General features: G+C 43.7%; 1 protein-coding gene across 2 annotated transcripts; it reads left to right on the top strand.

Moving 5' to 3' along the window:
* The first annotated feature begins 4,546 nt into the window (after positions 1–4,546).
* Positions 4,547–19,757, top strand: wbp2 (WW domain binding protein 2). 2 transcript variants are annotated; one of them, XM_033044416.1, is made up of 8 exons: positions 4,547–4,671; positions 7,567–7,675; positions 8,705–8,843; positions 9,597–9,689; positions 10,835–10,975; positions 12,590–12,709; positions 14,632–14,708; positions 16,730–19,757. In XM_033044416.1, the coding sequence occupies exons 1-8, from the start codon at positions 4,634–4,636 to the stop codon at positions 16,769–16,771; spliced, it is 759 nt and encodes a 252-aa protein (XP_032900307.1). In that variant the 5' UTR covers positions 4,547–4,633; the 3' UTR covers positions 16,772–19,757. The 2 variants fall into 2 exon arrangements, with proteins under 2 accessions (XP_032900307.1, XP_032900308.1); XM_033044417.1 differs by having other exon boundaries at positions 4,554–4,671; positions 12,593–12,709.
* Positions 19,758–20,806: the final 1,049 nt, after the last annotated feature.

Below are 20,806 nucleotides of genomic sequence, written 5' to 3'. Positions count from 1 at the left end.
GTGCCTCTCTTCCTTCTACTGGCTTTTTACCAACTGGAAAATGTTATGAGGGCAAATTGCTTCATCCTTGAGTTCGCTCACACTTTTCTGATTTGTCAAAATCTGAGGTCTTTTTTCATGGAGGGAATATTCTGATATCTTAAATGAATGGGATCTTGTATGCATTTCTAAATTGTGGGAATGATCACACTTCAAACATACTTGATTGGCTGTGAAACACTTTGGAAAGTCCTGAGCATTGATTGAAAGGGTTTCCTCTTATCATATTTTGTAGCAATATTGACCATTTAGCTCATCGCATCCATGCTGACCCTCAGAATATTTACATCAACCCTACTCCCCCACATATTTTTCTGCAAACTGTTGTCTCACAAAGCAACCAGTTCTCCTCAGTTCTCCTACCATCAACCGGGAGATAATGTAAAGTAGCAAATTAAACTGCCAGCATATTTATAGAAAGTGGGAGGAAACATACATGGTCATCGGGAGAACATGCAAACTCCTAATAATATGACCAGAGGCTCAAGTATGAGTTACTGGAGCTGTCTGGTAGCAGCACTTTGAAGTCTGTGCATAAAAAGGCCATGAGATTATATACTAAAATATTGATCGCACAGTGCATACTCCAAGAGGCCGTGACAACTCCAGTAAGGTTTGGAGGATGCATACTTTAACATTCATTGAAATACCTTTTTAAAAAATAAATAAAAATTAGTGCTTCAAGATAACATGAAACCTAAAGACTGATGTTATTTGAAGCAATAGCCTTGCAGAACCTCCTCGCCTCAATCTTGGATGCAGCAAATGAGAGTCTAAGGCAACCATTAGATGAGTTGATGCAGTCTATTCATTTTGGAAGAAAAATGCTCTTGAAAGCAATGGGTTCCTGGCCAAGTTGCACATGGCTATGATGGGCCCAGTCCGCTGGGAGAGTCCAATGAAATGTCAGAATTCATGAGAAAGGGCACTCTCATCCACAAGCAGAAGGAAGAGATAAGTAACTGAAAATTTGCCTTCCGATTTAACGTGGATTACATGATTCTGTTTAAGATCACAGTCGACCGAGAGACATCTGCATGGCCCTGGACATTCATCTAGAACAGGCCAGCACCATACCTGGCAGGATGATGGTTGACAGAGTTGTGGTAATCAGATGCAATCAATTACATGTTGGATTGGAAATCAGTCTATAAATAAATTCTGACTATCTCATATACAAGTTCAATTAGTGATGTACAACATGACTGGGATCACTTAACCATGTAACTTTAGTCAGCTTCATTGCTTTTTATGGGTTCTTTCTCTATGGATGCTGAATATTTACAGCACACTTTTTATTTCACATTTTCAACGTCAGCAACTTGGTTTTTAATAACTTCATTCCAGTGTATCCAAATGTTTTTGCCACACTTAAACATCACTTGAACTTTTCCGCATTGATTTTTTGCCTTGGCTGACAGTTATGTATAATTGTTTATCATAGTGTCAGTCTGAGTTGCAGGAACCTTCTGGAATGGCGCAAATTTTCTGCCATAGGTCGTTTCCCTCTGTATGTAGTTCCACTGTGGCTGACTGCAGCAGCACCAATGTTTGCACCTCCTGCTCTAATTCCCATTGTCTGCTGGAGTGGATTTGGAGGTAGCAATTTTTGTAGTGTATAGTCTTGATGAGATTATGCCAAGAATATTGTCCACGCTCTTATCTAAAAAGGTCAGGGTTGCTCTGCTTTGAAGATTCATGGCGTTGATGCTAGGACTGGATGGTTTGTTATATAACAAGAGGCTAGATCTATGTTTTCTGAAGCTTAGAAGAATGAAAGGTGATCTTATTGAAACTAGCAACCTTCTTGCAGGAAGGCTGTTTCTCCAGGCTGACGAATTTAGATTGAAGATAAAAGCAACTACAGATGCTAGAATCTTGAGCAAAACTGCTGGAGCAAATCAGCGGGTCAGGTAGTATCTGTGGCGGGAATGGATTGGCAATGTTTCGGGCAGGGACCCTTCAGGTTCTGATCAGAAACGTTGCCTATCCATTCCCTCCACAGATACTGCCTGACCAACTGAGTTACTCTAGAACTTTGTGTTTTGTTCAAGATTCAATAGACAATAGGTGCAGGAGTACGCCATTCGGCCCTTCGAGCCAACACCGCCATTCAATGTGATCATGGCTGATCATCCCCAATCAGTAGCCCGTTCCTGCCTTCTCCCCATATCCCCTGACTCCACTATCTTTAAGAGCCCTATCTAGCTCTCTCTTGAAAGTATCCAGAGAACCGCCCTCTGAGGCAGAGAATTCCACAGACTCACAACTCTCTGTGTGAAAAAGTGTTTTCTCGTCTCTGTTCTAAATGGCTTGCCCCTTATTCTTAGGCCCCTGGTTCTGGGCTCCCCCAACATCGGGAACATGTTTCCTGCCTCTAGCGTGTCCAAACCCTTAATAATCTTATATGTTTCAATAAGATCCCTCCTCATCCTTCTAAACTCCAGAGTATACAAGCCCAGCAGCTCCATTCTCTCAGCATATGACAGGCCCGCCATCCTGGGAATTAACCTTGTAAACCTAAGCTGCACTCCCTCAATAGCAATAATGTCCTTCCTCAAATTAGGTGACCAAAACTGCACACGCTACTCCAGGTGTGGTCTCATTAGGGCCCTATACAACTGCAGAAGGACCTCTTTGCTCCTATACTCAACTCCTCTTGTTATGAAGGCCAACATGCCATTCGCTTTCTTCACTGCCTGCTGTGCCTGCATGCTTACTTTCATTGACTGGTGAACAAGGACCCCCAGATCCCGTTGTATTTCCCCTTTTCCCAACTTGACACCATTTAGGTAATAATCTGCCTTTCTGTTTTTGCTACCAAAGTGGATAACCTCACATTTATCCACATTAAACTGCATCTGCCATGCATCTGCCCACTCACCCAACCTGTCCAAGTCACCCTGCATTCTCATAGCATCCTTCTCACAGTTCACACTGCCACCCAGCTTTGTGTTATCTCCAAATTTGCTAATGTTACTTTGAATCCCTTCATCTAAATCATTGATGTATATTGCAAATAGCTGCGGTCCCAGCACCGAGCCTTGCGGTACCTCACTAGTCACTGCCTGCTATTCGGAAAGGGACCCGTTAATCCCGACTCTTTGTTTCCTGTCTGCCAACCATTTTCCTAGTTACATCTTCAAAAAATTCCAGAAGATTAGTCGAGCATGATTTCCCCTTCGTAAATCCATGCTGACTGCAGTACCAGCATTTCATTGCGTCCCCATTTTAATGTTCCACTTCAAAATCTTGATATCTGACTACTTTGAAGAAATTCTCCTCCAGTCTGATAAGGGTTCCAACCTGAAACATTGCATATCCATTCACTCCACAGATGCTGCCTGACCCACTAAGTTATTATGTATAGGAAAGAACTGCAGATGCTGGTTTAAACCGAAGATAGACACAAAAAGCTGGAGTAACTCAGCAGGACAGGCAGCATCTCTGGAGAGAAGGAATGGGTGAAGGGTCTCGACCCGAAACATCACCCATTCCTTCTCTCCAGAGATGCTGCCTGTCCCGCTGTGTTACTCCAGCTTTTTGTGTATATTCCACTGAGTTATTACAGTATATTGTGTTGAGAACTAGGCTCAGGGTCTCAGAATCAAAGGTAGTCTGTTCAAAACAGAGGAGGAGAGACTTCCTCATGCTGAGGATTGTCAATCTTTGGAATATTTTAGGGTTTTGGAGATTCAGTCATTTGGAGTTATTCAAAGCCAAGAATAGTAGATTTGGGGAAAGTGGAGAAAACTGGCATTGAGGTGGAATATCATGACCTTGATTAATAACAGCAGGTCTAAAGGGGCATTTAGTTTATTTTTTATGTTTTTATGCCTCCCCCCCCCCCCCCCCACCCCAAGAAGGGCCTCAACTTGAAATGTTGTCCCTGCCACAAAAAAGGCATCCAGTGTCATCAAAGACCCACACCGCCCCAGCTATGCTCTTATTTCATTCCTACAATTGCGAAGAAGGTGTAGGTCTGCAAAAAGTGACCACAAGGTACAAGAATGGCTTCTTCCCAACACCCATCAGGTTCTTGAACACTGCACAACACTAACCTTAACTATGAACTGTGGACTGTCTTTGTATGCACCATGCACTTCGTTTTTTTAAAAACTGTATTAGGGTTATTGCTTTTTTGTTTACTGTGTTTTATTTATGTGTTTGTGTTTACGGGCTGTTATGCTGCTGCAAGTAAGAATTTGAAGAGTTAAAAGTATTTAATTGACATATTTGAAGAGTTGAAGAATTTGAAGAGTAAAAGTATTTAATCGACAACGGAACAATGCAATTCTTACAGGAACCCATGGAACCCATTCTTACATGCAGCATTACTAGGCCTGTAAACACAATGCACACCGATAACATATAATAAACAAATTAAATCCACATTTTCTCTTGCCCTTTCGCAATCTGTCACACGGGCAATCATGGGAAGACTAAGTGTGGATGGAGATGGAAAGTAGAGTGGCGTTCCTTTAAGAGGCGGGGTTGCAGTCGGAGGAGCGGCGGAGCGGAGCTGCCCCTTTAAGAGGGTGACGCCGCGTTCCCAGCGGTGCTCCGACGGCGGGCGGGAACGAGCGAGCGAGCGATGGCGCTGAACGGAGCGGCCGATGTAGGCCGCGGTAGGTACGTACCTCAGTAGTGGAGCCGGGGAGCGTCGGCCGGGCCGCGCTTGTAACTGATTCTGTGCTTAGGTTCTTCATTTTAGTGATGCTGAGGTCAATGATAATGGATAACGGTGATGGGTGAGGCCGACAGCTCCGCTTCGTCCCCTCCTGGGCCCTCCCCCGACCATCCATCCACCGGCTCCCCTCCCCCCTCCCCCCTGCCCATCCCTCCTCCAGGCCCCTGACACCAATGATCATAGAGCGGAGTATCTGTGCTCTAGTATCTTTACCTGACACCAGGTCCTCCGCTGCACCCACCTCCCCGAGCCCTACCTCGACCGCCTCCTCCCCCGCCCCACTCCACCCTCCCTCGGCAGTATGGACAACCCCCGCACGGGAGGAGGCAGTTCTGCCCATCGTGCTCATGCTGTCCACCTTGCCCGATTTTTCGGCCCTGCCGCACACAATTCAAGGACATGTGCAGGTGCTGTCTAAATGTGATGGGGTGGGGTCTCTACCTCTCCTAGCCGCAGAGGCAGCAAAGTCCAGACCTCTACCACCCTTTGGGTGAAAAATGTTCACTCATCACTCCTCGAATCCTTTTATCCCATGTTTTAAATCCCTGTTTTTATTCTTTATGCTAAGAGAAACCAATCTCTTCCCATGTAGAGTCATATCTATATAGCACAGAATCAGACCCTTCAGCTTAACTCTTTGACCTTTGCCCACCAAGTCGCATAGTCCAGCTGGTTACACTTGTCACCTCCTGGTCCATATCCTTCCAAATCTTTCCTATCCAGATACTTGTCTGAGTGTCTTTTAAACGTACCTGCCTTTACCACTTTGGGAACTCGTTCCACGTCTGCACTCCCTGCTGTGTGAAAAGATTGCCTTCAGGTCCCTTTTAAACCTTTCTCCTCTTTCCTTAAACCTGTGCCCTCTACTTTAGACTCCTCTACCCAGGGAAAAAGACTGTGGCTATTCACCTTGAGAATGCCCTTTATGGTTTTATATACCTCTATTGGGTTGCTAACTCAGCATCCTAGCCTCAAGGGAAAAAAAGAACCAGCCTCTCCAGAAATGAAACCCTCCAGACCCAGTAACCTATTTGTAAATCTTTTTTGCACCCATTCCAGTTTACTGATCTAATAGCAGGGTGACCATATGTCTGCTATACGTATAGAATTATATGGTCTATAAGTTCATATAGACCTTATATATGGTGTGTAGCAACAATCTGCTGTGAGGAATTCCAGTAATAACTGTTTATGTAATTCCTAGTACTAACTTTACACCCAGCTGTCACCAATGATGGTAACAGTAAGCAAGAAGTCACACGACATGGAAACAGGCCAGTCAAAAAACTGAATCCATGCTCACCAGTAACAACCCATTCTACACCAATGCCATTTTTTAATAATAAAAAGGAACTGCTGATGCTGGTTTATATCAAAGATAGACATACTTTGTAGATAGTCAGCAGGTCAGGCAGCATCTCTGGAGAACATGGATACGTGACGTTTTGGATAGGGACTAAAGAAGGGGCCCGATCTGAAATTTCACCATCCACGTTCTTCAGAGATGCTACCGGACCCACTGAATTACTCCAGCATTTTGTTTCCATTTCCCTACACATTCTCATCAACTCCTACAGATTCTACCATTCAACTGTACATAGTGGCCAATCAATCCACCGACCCACATGTCTTCAGGATGTGTGAGGAGACTGGAGCACCAAAAGGAAACTCAAACAATCGCAGGGAGAACATGCAGACAGCACCAAAGATCGAAGTTGAACCTGGGTCTTGTAAGATTGTGGGTCTTCTAACTGTGCTGCTGCTGCTGCCCCACACTCTCAGCAAACAGCCTGGAACTTGCAGGCAGCAATGATCTGTTGCTACCCTTGTTAGCTCTCGAGGATCTTTTCCCATTTCCCAGTGTCAATTATTGTCAGGCAGCAGCCCAAGGGTAGGGGTGTGAAGTCACCATGTCCAACAACAATCATGTCACCAGGAAGGCTGAAGGGCCTGTTGTGATAAACATAGAAATTAGGTGCAGGAGTAGGCCATTCAGCCCTTCGAGCCTGCACCGCCATTCAATATGATCATGGCTGATCATCCAACTCAGTATCCCGTACCTGCCTTCTCTCCATACCCCCTGATCCCTTTAGCCACAAGGGCCACATCTAACTCCCTCTTAAATATAGCTAATGAACTGGCCTCAACTACCTTCTGTGGCAGAGAATTCCAGAGATTCACCACTCACTGTGTGAAAAATGTTTTTCTCATCTCGGTCCTAAAAGATTTCTCCCTTATCCTTAAACTGTGGCCCCCTGTTCTGGACTTCCCCAACATCGGGAACAATCTTCCTGCATCTAGCCTGTCCAACCCCTTAAGAATTTTGTACGTTTCTATAAGATCCCCCCTCAATCTTCTAAATTCTAACGAGTACAAGCCGAGTCTATCCAGTCTTTCTTCATATGAAAGTCCTGACATCCCAGGAATCAGTCTGGTGAACCTTCTCTGTACTCCCTCTATGGCAAGAATGTCTTTCCTCAGATTAGGAGACCAAAACTGTACATTAGGAGACCAAAAAGGAAGGAAAAGCGTGCATTCAGTACAAAATATTTATCTAATTTAGGTAGATTTTTTAAATACACATTAATCTATTTCTTGAGTATAATATCTATTATGTTTTGAAGTATTTATGTGAGGGATAACAATTCACACATGTAAAATTATATTCTTTGGACCAGTGGGCATTATCTATGCCAATTTTACACATGTAAAGAGTATTTCTTATGTTGTCTTCTAAAAGCAACGAGCTTGTGGCAGGAAAAAGAAGTGGTGGCAGGCATTTGAAGAAGCTGGTGTCCCTGTCCGAGTCTGATGTTGCCTGTTTCCTGTGCCTGCAGTGTGTTGATGTCACAGGATCATGTGGAGCTGTCGTTCAGTGACGTCGGCAACAATGTGGAAGCTTTCAGAGGCTCAAGGAAGGGAACTATTTACCTGATGTCCTACCAAGTACGTGATGTGGCAAAGCTAAACGGTGGAAAGATGAAATTCAACAGGAAATACTCATTTGGTTAGGCAGCATCGGCAGAGAAACAAAGTTAATGATTCCAGTTTGTGAAGTCATGAAAAAGTCTGCAGGTTATTAGAACTGTCATTGATTAGCTGATTCAGGAACCCCATCCCTGTCAGACTATCAATAATGCTGGGACACCACCCCAGCGCCCTGCAGAGGTAGGTCTGTGCTGATGCCAGAACCCCAACTGAACAATAACTGGTCTATGCTTGCACTCCAACCCCTGTCAGAGACTAGCCTTAACACTGGGACCACACCTCCATCAGGGACCCACGGGAGGCCAAAAAAGACGGGTCTGTTCTGATATCAGGACACCACTTTGAACAATAACTAGTTTGTGCTGACACATGCAATCCATCTCCTGGCAGAGACTAGGTTGCTGCTGTTATCAGGACCCCATCAGTAGTGACTGCTGATACCCGGACGCACACCCCAGCAGACACGGGTCTGCCTTTACTAGAACCTCATCCCTGACAGCAACTGACCTGTACTAATGCCCAACTCCATCAGAGACCCAGCGCCCAGCAGAGACTGGGTCTGTGCTGATACTAGGACCCCCCCACTGAGCAGAATGGTTTGTGCTGTCACCAGGACCCCAGCTCCCAGCAGAGACTGGGTCTGTACTCACACTGGCAACCCCCTCCCCCAAGCAGAGGCCCAAAGCTCAGTGGCAGGTGCTGATACCAGAACCCTAGCTCCAGGCAAAGACCGGGTCTGCTGACACTGTAACCCCACCAACAGAGTGTGTGCTGATACCGGGACCCCAGCACAGACTGCTCTGTGCTGATACCGTACTGTGTAACTCTGACCCCTGGCTAGAGACCCATGTGTATGTCTGCAGGAAGCTCAGTTCTATTTGTAAGGTGATCCACCAAGCTGTGACAGGCTAGGACTCTCATTTCCTGCATTTATTGTCATGCTCCTCGTATCCTAAGCCAAGGCATCTTGTGTCTGTTTTTTGGCAGCTAATCTTTGTGGCAAAAGATAGCAGAGAAGCACTGAAATCATTCACAATGCCGTTTTACTTGATGAATGGATGCGAGATTAAACAACCAGTCCTTGGGGCAAACTACATCAAAGGCACCATCAATGCCGAGCCAAATGGTGAGCAAGGGTAACAAGAATCAGTCGTGCATGCATTTGGGGAGAAACCTTGCTTATTGTCATTTACCTTGTTTATTTACAACTAATAGAAGCAAGTGAGGGACAAACAACAGATATCAGTGTTTATTGGGAAGAATATGGATCAGCAGGCTGATAACATGGAAGCAGTGGAGGAGCAATACAGTTCTGTGTTAGTAATGTACAGATTGCACCTGGCCAGTGTCTTTGAGTAATGTTATAATGCGGCAGCGTGCAAATGTCAAGCGGCTAATGGGGTTTTCTTCCCATTTCCTAAAGAAGTGCGGGTTAGTAAGTTAATTGGTAGTAAGTTAAATGCATATGTGGTTGTGGAATCTGTTGGGAGTTGATAGAGATATGTGAAGAATAAAATGGAGAAACATGGAACTGCAGCTGTTCATTTACAAACAAAGACATAGAGTGCTGGAGTAACTCAGTGGATCAGGCAGCATCTCTGGATAACATGGATAGGTGATATTTCAGATTGGACTTGCCTATCTATGCTCTCCAGAGATGCTTCTTGACCTGCTGAGTTACTCCAGCTCTTGGTGCCTTTTTAAGAATAAAATGGGATGATGCTTGATTTTGGCTGAAAATTCAATGGGTTGAAGGACTTGTTTCTGTGCTGTCTAACTGACTCTCTGTGACCAGAGTGGTTAGTAATCTGAGGTTCTGGCTTTGGTGAAATCCTATTTTTCTCTTTCCATTGAATTCTAACCCCTTTTCACTCCACAGGAGGATGGCAAGGTTGTGCAACCTTTAAACTTACCTTCATCAACGGAGGAGCCATTGAATTTGGCCAGCTGATGTTACGGACAGCTCAACAGGGTACCGCTTCTCTTCTCATTTTGCAGATTTGAGCCTCCTCACTCATTGTCTTTAAGCCCTTCTCCCACTTGGTGGTTTGTGCTTTCCTTCTCTATGTCTTGTCTCTTGGTATGCTTCAAAACTGTTGCCCCTTGCTATGCTATGTTTCCACCAGCAGGGCAACAATCTGGAGGATCCACTCCTTGTAATTTGCCTGTCAGCTGTGGCTTACACCCCTGAATCAGAAGATCATGAGTCAATGGGTTTCAGCAGACAGTGGGCCAGATAGTATGGTCATTGGTGAGGCTGCAGCTTGTCACTAACCTCTGCTCCAAGGCATCCATTCCTGCAACTGTGTGGTCAACAGGCTGGCTATGCAGATGGTCGAATCACTCACATACAGCAAACTAGGAAGGAAAAGAACAACTTTGATTTCAAAACTTAACAGAGCACTAAAAAAAAGAAGCAGATGTGAATGATTATAATAGTTCCTGAAATATTATAAAAAAATAAGTTGAAATTCATGTTCATAAATTATTGGAGCAGAATTAGACCATTCGGCCAATCAAGGATACTCTGTCATTCAATTGTCGCTGATCTATCTTTCCCTATCCACCCCATTTTCCTGCCTTCTCTCCATAACCCCTGACACTCATACTAATCAAGAACCTATCAATCTCCTGCTTTAAAAATATCCATTGGCTTGGCCTCCACACCCTTCTGTGGCAACGAATTCCACCGATTCACTACCAATCCATGCTATTCTGAAGTACCTCTGTGCAAATAGCCTTAGTGTTTTGAAAGCTCACGTAGACCTTGTGCCCATGGAGATTTGTAGTGTGACTAGTGCCTGGACGCCTTGTTTTTCAAATCAGTTTGCAGCCTTCTATAGGAGAAGCAACTTTGGGGTTTCTTCATTAAATTGTACAAGCAGAATTCCTGTGGAATTTGTGGAGACTTTCAAAGTGTTGCCTGAAGAAAAGTGCACTGTCTTGTTATTAAATTAAAAATGCTACATGGGACTAGAATAGACTGGATATTTCCTTGAGAAGATTTCCTGGAGAATACAATTTGCTCATCTCTTACTGCATTCTATCCAGAATTCTTCAATCCAATTATGAAACATGCAGTTGTTTATTAAACCCTGAATCAATATTATCTTACAGCTTCCAGGGGCACAGTCCAATCAGATGTATGCTGCTACAACTTCATGCCAAACAGTGTAGGTGTAATGGCACCACCCATGGAGGTGCCAATGTACCCTCCAGCACCATCTGCCATGTTTGTTTACCCACCCCCACCTCCAGGTGAGTTGATATATTTCCAAAGGTAAACTGTTCTTTAGCGCTACAATTTGGTCTGTGTCAGTCCCCCTACTGCCTTGATGAATCAACCATATGCTTTGAGTAAACACAAGATACTTGATGGGGAATATATGGATCAGATTATTCACAGACCAAATAGATATGGCAGTGGCTGGTTAGCACGCAACAAAAGCTTTTCACTGTACCTCGATACCCGTGACAATAAACTAAATGGAACTAACTGAACTGTGGAGAATCAAAATATAAACAGAGTGACTTTTAGGATTATTGTTTCTTCAGTTCTCCAACTGTGCTCTCGTACACTATCATTTGTCTGCATTGAAAATAATGGTCACAGATCAGTCCTAACTATGTGTCCATCTTCTGATCTGTTAAATATTATCTGTTTAAGGAACAAATCATTATTTCAGAGATACCTTGCTCAACTAAGACATCCAGAATCCTTTGAGGGATAATTGTATTATTTCGTGCATTTTACAGAGAAAGGGAGCATTCAGCTCACAGAATATGCCAACTATGAGAGCAATGCCACGAATCACCCATTTTCCTGTAACCAGTTCTCTCTTTGGTGCCCATTAATTCTCATAATTTTTTTAATAGATGTTGCAATGCTATTAACTGCTCAACATCTGTCTGGACTATAATGGGCAAATTCCTTAATGTTTAAACTAAGAGCTAAAAACAATTTAATTATATTCTTGATTTTGTACAGTCACCTATTTTTGCATAAGCATTTCCTGTGTTCAACGCTTAGACATTTGGAGCGGAAGTTCTCTTGATTTGCTCTACTGTGGAACATGTTGCTCTAGGATGTAAGGTAGTTTGATTATTTATCCACATCTCTCCAAAATATCCAGCAGCAAATGAACACGAGAAAAGGAGCACCCCACCATTGCAATCCCAGAACTGGTGTTTATGGGGACAACTTTTTCTTTGATAATTACTGTTGTGGAAGACAGTTTCTCTGCTTCTGTTCAGTCCCATTTTCTCACTCCTGATAGATTTAACATGTGCCTCCTGAGAGTGGAATTCAGCTCAAATTCTTGCTGGTGTTTATTAGATAACTTGTTCTGCACTGAGTCAGGACAAAATTGTACCTGGCTGTGACGAGGTGTTAGCTCCTACCCTTCCAAAACCCACCCAGAGGATGGCTGTTGAGCAAAGTATCAGTGGCAATGAAAGTTCACAGGTTCCACTGTGTTTTTCTCCCTCTTAATCTCTTATTTCTTGGACCAGTTTTCTTGAGTGCAGCTTCTTATTCTTCTTAATTGCCAAAAAGCAGGGGGTTGAATCCTGGCCAAGTTTGAACTGGTCCTAATTTAGTAAATACAGTAAACCTAACAGAAGCTGGGGCTATTAGTCAGCTATTTACAATAACTCTTCATGCAAAGAAATCCGAGGCAACTTTTTAAAATGATCACTGCAGTTTAGAACAAGAATCAATCCTAATCCATAAACTCCATTTCAGGACTAAGAAGGGTTGGGATTGTGGATGACGGTGAAGCGGAGGTTTCCTTATTTTGGGACGTGGAGAACTGGGATCTGTGAGTCTGTTGTACTTGTTTATATGTTACTTACCCACCTCCTTCATTGCTGCAGTGGGATTTTACCCAGGACCACCTCCCACAGAGCGTACAATGAACTATATGCCACCGCCCCCTTATCCTGGACCAATGACCCTTCCTGCGGGAGATGGAGGGCAACAGATGCCTACAGGTAAATTGGTGCTTTTGAAATCTTTTACACTTTTCTGTGCTGTTTTGACTTTAGGATGTGACAGCAAAACGGGCGAATGCACGCCAGTGATAGGCATATCAGTGCCCCAGTGCACCTAGGGAATGTGATTGAGGTCTATAGCTAGATAGCGTATCTATGCTTGCTATTGTTGTTAAACTTATTCTCTCTCTTTCCCCAGAGAAGATGAATATCACATTTAAACATCGCAATTTAATATAGTGCGGTAATATAATATAGTGGAGTAGGTCCATGAAGTTACAGATAAAAGATCAAACCAGGGCACTAATCCTAGTTCAGTGAGGGGTGCTGAGGGCATGGCATCAGGTGTACCTAGTAATAATAAGTCAACCTGGTGAAGACGTAGCAAAGGACGTGTGCAAAACAGCAAACACGCCATCTAGTTAACAGGGCTAAGCAATCCTACACCAATGGATCAGGTCAAACATCTATAGTTCTGCTATGTACAGTCATGAATGGTGGTAGACAATTAAGTAGACGGATGGGAGGAATTGGCAATGATTGCTTCAACGGTGGCAGAGTGCTAAAGGTGTGCTGAAGCATTGGCAAACGTGCGCAGCCACAAGTGCTGAGTGGTTTTCCCCGTCAGTTCCTCCCAAAATCCCGAGATCCCCACCGCCACAGAAGGCAATGAGTCATCAGACAAATCGATATGCCCTTTGTGATGTCAAGAAACAACAAAGTGGTTTTACCAGAAGCATGATGAAATATCCTCCATTGGCCTGGATGAGTACAGTGCCAGCAACTCAAGACAACCAACACCATTCAGAACAAAGCAAATCCCTGACTGGCATTGCCCCTCTCATCACCCTAAACATCCATTCCCTCCACTGGAAGTGCAAGACAGATGCAGTGTGCATCATCTACAGACTACTCTTGCAGAAGGAACACAAGCAAGAATATCCCATTTTCATGCCTACTCTGCTGATGAGCCCCCTTCATCTCTCAGTACTGAGTAGCCAATTGCATATTTTGAGATTGTGACCTCTGGTTCTTGAATTTCAAAGCAGGGGAAACATCATTCCTGCATGAACTCTATAATGCTTTGTAAAACAATATACTGCATATTTCAATAAGATGACACCCTATTCTCCATGTTTGCATAACCTCTCTTCAGATGACAAACCCATTCCCAGGATTCAATCTTTGCTGTGCTCGCTCTATTGCACGTGTATTCATCTTTCGTCAGTGAGAACAGACCTACCCACAATAATAATAATAATGGATGGGATTTATATAGCGCCTTTCTAGATACTCAAGGCGCTTTATATCGCATTATTCATTCACTCCTCAGTCACACTCGGTGGTGGTGAGCTACTTCTGTAGCCACAGCTGCCCTGGGGCAGACTGACGGAAGCGTGGCTGCTAATCTGCGCCTACGGCCCCTCCGACCACCACCAATCGCTCACACACATTCACACACAGGCAAAGGTGGGTGAAGTGTCTTGCCCAAGGACACAACGACAGTATGCACTCCAAGCGGGATTCGAACCGGCTACCTTCCGGTCACCGGCCGAACACTTAGCCCTTTGTGCCATGTGCCGCCCTGCCTCACTTGAGCCCTGCATCAATGCCATGAGATTGATTCTCATTCTGTACTGAGCTAGCAATAACACCACTCTATATAGAAGAATTTTGGGATGGGGGGTGAGGAAGCCATTAGTTCAAGTCAAGTTCAAGTTACATTTTGTCACATGCACCAATTGGTGCAGTGAGATTTGAGTTACCATACGAATAAAAAGAACACAATACACGATAGAATTTAACATGAACATCCCCACACAGCGGAATCAAGGTTCCCCACTGTGAAGGAAGGCAATAATACTGGCTGTTACTGCAAATTTCTGTTCAACAGTACGTAACTCCTTGTTTTGTTTTTTTAGCACCAGTGAATTTTGCAGAAGGGGATGGAGGTGTAAACAGGAGACTGCCAAACCCTCCCATTACGCATGTGCCCATGGTAAGAAGGGACAGGGAAGTGGGCAATGTGGCTCTTTCTGATGGCAAACATTTTTAATTTAAGGCTTATCACTTTCCAGTAACCTTGCTGGAATGTCAACACTTCCCATTTCAGGCACTCGGTTTTAACATCAAGCAATGCACCCCTTGGTTCGAAATGATGCTATTAGGGAAAACATCCTCTCAGTATCCAACCTATCAAAATCCCCCTTAGAATCTTATACGTTTAGTCAAGATGGCAGCTGTTACCTGGGTAACAGAGGCCTAAACATTGGGTGTAGACCCAATACAGACATAATTCGTAATTCCTAGGTGGTGGATTCTCCTGCCTAGATTTGTCCAAAAAGGGGTCCTCATGCTTCACCCCCAGCCTGGGCTACCCCTCCCTCAGCCTCTCACTCTATCTGCCTCTTGCAGCCTTTGTGTGACTTCTTCTGTTGCATGCTGCATTTAATACATTTGCTAGAGATCTCCTCGGCAGCCACCAGAGTCCCAGTCAGAAGCATGCTGTGTTTTCCTGATGGAACCCCCATGAGTCCGAAGTAATCGGATGGCATTAACACAGCAGTTAGTGCTGTTGCCTCGTAGCTCTGACGCAGGTTCAATCTGACTGCTGCTGTCTGTAAGAGTTGGTGCGTTCTCCAGTTCCTCCGGTTTCCTCCCACATCCCAGATCCCAGATCCTTGTTAATCGGTATGTTAGCTGGCCATAGTAAATTACCCCTTGTGCAGGTGGGTGACAGGAGAATCAGGGGGAGTTGATTGAGGTGAGAGAGAACATGTTACAGAGCAGGAATGTAGATTTATGACATTGTTCTAGGAACAAACAAGTATAGACTTGATGGGCCAAACAGCCTCCTATTTATTTTATTCATAATTATTTTCCCTCACCACCAGGGGTCTGCAGACCACAACTTGGGAGCCACTGTTTTAGATTATCTATGACGCAGTCATAATAGTGTTCAAAGTTTATAGAGGAGATGGGCAAATAGCAAAATCTACTCAAATGTTAATTGTAAATATAAATGTAGGAAATTGCATAGATCCATGTTTCCTAGAACTATTTGGATTAATATATTTCCGTGTTAATTGTGGTGAACTAACAATCTCGGTATAACTGCACATGCCGGAGTGATCTGCCAAATGTTTTGTTTGGTAATTGTGTTTTTTTTTCTTCAGTCTCCAGAATTTTGGGTGTTAATTTTCTAAATGTGAGGGAGGGGGTGTGGGATAAGGCTAATTTAATTAGACTGGGAAATAGTTTGGCAAAAAATGCATGGGAAATAATTACTTGAAGGTGAATCAGTCTTGAAGCAGTGGGATGAATTTAAGTTAAGTCAAGAGTCAAGTGTGTTTAATTGTCAAAATGGAACTATGAAAATCTGACTTGCAGTAGCTTAACAGGCCTGTAAATGCAAAATCAATCACAATGACATATAATAATGAAAAAAAATCAATAAATTAATAATCATAATACCAGTGCAAACAAAAGTAAGGGCTTGGATCACTATTGAAGTTTATTGTGCAGCCAGAAACAGTCCTTGGAGGAGGAATATGGTGGAAGGGTAAAGGGCAAGAAAAAGATGGGATAGAAAGAAATATAGGACTAGTGGAGAGGAGTGTATGGGGGTGATCACAGGAGCAGGGTGACTGGGTTGGTGGGAGAGATGGATGAACACGGGTTGGGGTGTGCGGGGAAAAGAAGGGGGGGAGGTTCTTGGACCGAGTGTTCAACCCATTATCTTGACAATTACTCCTTATTCCTGAGAGGAAGCAGCCTTTCATTATGTGAAGATTTTGAAGGTTCACGAGCACTCCCTTGTGCAGACCTGGTGGGGCAAGTAATTGGTCTCATGTTAACTGTACTTTAACACTGGTCAATTTCCACCAGGTAGGGTGGAGAGAAGTGACAGAGTTAAAAATTTGTTTGTGTCTGCTGCAATTCATCTCGAGCCCTTGTTCTCGAGCTGCTTCTACCTATGTCGTGATGATGCTCACTTTCCTTCTCTTTCCTCTCACACAGGAGCAGCCCCCTCCATACTCGGCATATGCCAAGAGCCAGTGACAGCAGGGTGATGAGCTGGTAACTGCAATGCATCGACCCACAACATGCCCCTTCCACACTGCTCTCAACCCATAACAATAACCATTCAACTGGAGATCACAGGAAGGCGGCGATTCAACCTATCACATCTGTGCGGACTCTATCTAAGAGCAATCTAGCAATTGTTTGTCACTACAACTCCGTGAATACTTTATATTTCATGCCAGCTCCCTTCTGAACACAACAGAAGGGCCTGTCTCCCTATGTTAGTGCATTCCACGCCCAAAATACTCGCTATATAAGTAAGGGTTTACTTGTGTTAATTTTAATTATTTTGTCAATCATTCGTTCTGATAGCTCCCCCGATAGAGCAAATTAAAAAAACTGTTATTTATGCACTCTGCATGATTTTGATTGCAGCTTTCAGATTCCCTCTCCACCTCCTCATCTGAAATATTTGGGGAAACCAGCACAGTTTATCTGAACATTGTCACTTCATTGCAATACCTCTAATGGACTCTGCAAACTAGTATACATGGCCTCGCTCTCCACTGTCCCATCCCGTCCCTCCCATGTGCACATTGGGCAGCCAGAGTGAAACCACTGAAGCCGCACATAGCTACTGCTGGGATCGTAGGTAAAGAAGTGTGAAAAATAACCAAAGGATAAACTGAGTTTACAGTTCCCATCACTGAATTTCATTTTTGGTAGCAAGGTTTGTAATGCCTGCATTTTCCCCAGGCTATGCAAATCTCTGCACCAGGAACTATGTTAAAGCAAAGATTTTGCAAATCAGCTAACACATGACCATAGGCCAATTATTTAGAGAGCCAAATTTCAGAGTTGCTTAGAGCCTTCAAAAAGCCATTGCTCCGTTCTTACGAATGCCTCCATTCTACCTGCTGCCAACCTCCTGCCCTTGAGTAATTGACCACAATGCAGGAAGAGCTTGTATTTCTGTTTGACCATGCACAGAATATCCCAAAGTGATAAATGGCCAATTCAGCGTTGTAATAATCGAGGAAAAGCCACAACCAGTTTATGCAAGGCAAGTACCCCCAAAAAAACAAGACACAAATTGTTTTAATGATTGTAGATCAATGTTGTCAAATCACTATAACATCCCTTGAGGATGTTGCCAGGACATGAGGGCCTGACAATAGGGAGTGGTTAAGCAGACTAGGACACTATACCTTGGAGTGCAGGAGGTTGAGGGGTGATCTTGGAGGAGTACAAAATCATGAGAGCAATAGATCGGGTAAACATGCAGACTTTAGCCCAGAGTAGAAGAATTGAGTACCAGAGGACATGGGTTTAAGGTGAGGATGGAAATATTTAATAGGAACCTGAGGGGAAATTTATTTACACAAAGAGTGGTGGATGCCTGGAACGACCTGCTGGAGGTGGTAAGAAGCATTTAGATAGGTGCATGCATAGGTTAGGTCTGGAGGGATATATGCCAAAGGCAGGCAGGTGGGACTAGTGTAGATGGGGCATGTTGGGCCAAAGGACCTGTTTCCATGCTGTATGACCCGATGCTCTAACCAAGGGGATGTTTGACATCATTCTGTTAGTGCAGATGATAGCTTAGTTTTATGCATCTTTGAACGTGAGGGCAGAGCACCATTTGAGGGCATGTTCCAAGCATTGTCGCATCTCAGTGGTGTGGGGTGGGCAGTCCCAATGGAGCAACAGTGCCAGATCTGCAAGGTTTGCTGAGACTATATCTCTGGGCTCTGCAAGAATCTTCACACGCGTTTTCATTGATTAGTGTTACAGATGTATAGACCTACTATAACTGGGCTGGCAGGCAAAAGAGCTGTGTATCAAACCTTTGAATGAAAAACAAAAGGATGTTCTTCTGTATGTGGTCTTTGGGCCATTTTTCCAATAATTATGTGGGCTGGAAGAGGAGATTTTCCAGAATGGGACCATGGATAAGCACCAGTTAGATAGAGAGACTGGAGAATTTGGGAATACTCTTCAGGATCAAGAGGTGGAGATTTAGTGGAGGTGTTTAGATAAGGTCAGTGGGACGACACTGCTGTGCCAGAATGGTTCGTCACCATACGCTTCAGCCAAAGAACCAAGAGGAGGAGGGAACAAGCAACCTGAACAAATGGCGAAGAAGACTAAATACATTTTTAAAAGAGAATTGGATATAAATGTGAAGGAAGCATTGGAAAAGGCAAGAAAACTGGAACAAAATGGAGAGTGCTTTCAATGGGCTGAGCAGACTCTACATCAGGGTGCATTCAAAGCAATGAATCACTGGGCTACACCCATCTGCTCTGCAGAGAATGCAGTCACTAAGTTGGGCAACATCTGTGGAAGGAGAAACAAGTTCTGGACAATGACCTTTCATTAATGTGGTTGTCCCACGTCATTAGAACCTGTTGCCTACACTAGTTGCCTGGACAGAAATCGGACCAACATGAGCAGGGATGGCACTATTATTCAAGGGTTGTTGATGAAAAGTAGAATCATTTTTGCACATTTTTAAAAAGCAGCCATGGAAGCTGGGAGAGGGATGTTAAAGTTTCCACAGTTGTTGATGGGTTATTGTAGCCACCAGAAAGACAAGCATCCGTGCAATTTCTCTCTTGACAAGCCTGCATTGCCAGTAGTACTGGAGCTTGGGCCCAATTTTGGGTTGACCCTGTGTCTGTCAGTTAGGCTCATTGTCAATTACTCCATTCCACCTTGCTCTTTGAGTTTATGTTCACTACCTCCCCATTGCCCCTCACAATGTATTTATTTATTTGTTTGCTCATTTATTTTATTTATTTGCTCAGCTAATTTATACAGCAGGATAAGGGACAAAAATAATTCAACAATGGTCGAGTGAGCGATGTGTAATTCCATGGCCCACACACAACTTACCCCAGCCTTGGTGAGACCATCTCACTGGCCAGGCAGGAGATGGGAGAGTATTGTACTGATGTAACTGCTGAAAATGTGAAATTGCAGGTTACAATAAACTGTAATAAAGTGGGTATTTGAGTTGCTGAGCTACCTACTGACTGTAAATGGGCCTTGTTGAATCTATCTTCTGTCACCACTCCCAGGGGAGAGGTTCCCCAAGGCATATGGTACTGCATCACCATCAGCGTGACAAATGGATGCACAGCTGAGTCCTAATTGAAGCTCAAGCATGAATGAAAGATAATTCATCCTGGTTATACCCTTGTAAGTATTGTTACTGCGTGACCACGGAAAGAAAGGCTTGGATTGAGTGGATGTGGAGAGTATGTTTCCACTAGTGGGAGAGTCGAGGACTAGACATCATAGCCTCAGAATTAAAGGAGGATGTTCCTTTAGGAAGGAGATGAGGAATTTCTTTAGTCAGTTGTGAATCTGTGAAATTCTTTGACACATAAGACTGGAGGCCAAGTCAAATTGATATTTTTAAGGTAGAGATAGATAGATTCTTGATTAGTATGGGTGTCAGAGGTTATGAGGTGATGGTAGGAGAATGGGATTAGGAGGGAGAGATAGATCAGCCATGATTGAATGGCGGAGTACACTTGATGAGTGAAATGGCATAATTCTGCTCCTATCACTTACGTCATCCCTTCTGATGAAGTAGTGGAAATGGATGTTTACTAGGACTTTGTCAAATGTAACATTACTCATTTCTAACCATATGTTTCAGGAGTACCATTAATTTGCTTATTTCCCCCAAGACTAGGAAGAGGTTTTGTTGATTTGTTGATGGTCATTTGCTGAGTTGATTACATTAAGATTGAAAAGGGTCAAGAATGTTTATTTGTCATATGTACCGTCAATGGAACAATGAAATTCTTATTTGCTTCTTACTTGACTCATCTGTCTCAGATTACTGGATGGCAGGACAGGTTGCATGCAAGATATAATCTTCCTCTGGACTTATTCAAACCTAACCAGGCAAGAAATCAGCTTGGACGATTAAAGAATCACAGTAGTGGGAAGCATAGCAGCCCTGATAAACTGGAGAGAAGGGAGAACATAAAGGCTGAGAGAGAAGAGCAGCCATTATTTTCAGCAATCCTCTCAGGATGGAAGAAGACTTAGCTC

Source organism: Amblyraja radiata, chromosome 26, assembly GCF_010909765.2.
Source record: "Amblyraja radiata isolate CabotCenter1 chromosome 26, sAmbRad1.1.pri, whole genome shotgun sequence".
Lineage (NCBI taxonomy): Eukaryota > Metazoa > Chordata > Chondrichthyes > Rajiformes > Rajidae > Amblyraja > Amblyraja radiata.
The sequence above is the reverse complement of the archived record's forward strand: the minus strand, read 5'-3'. Positions and strand labels throughout refer to the sequence as shown.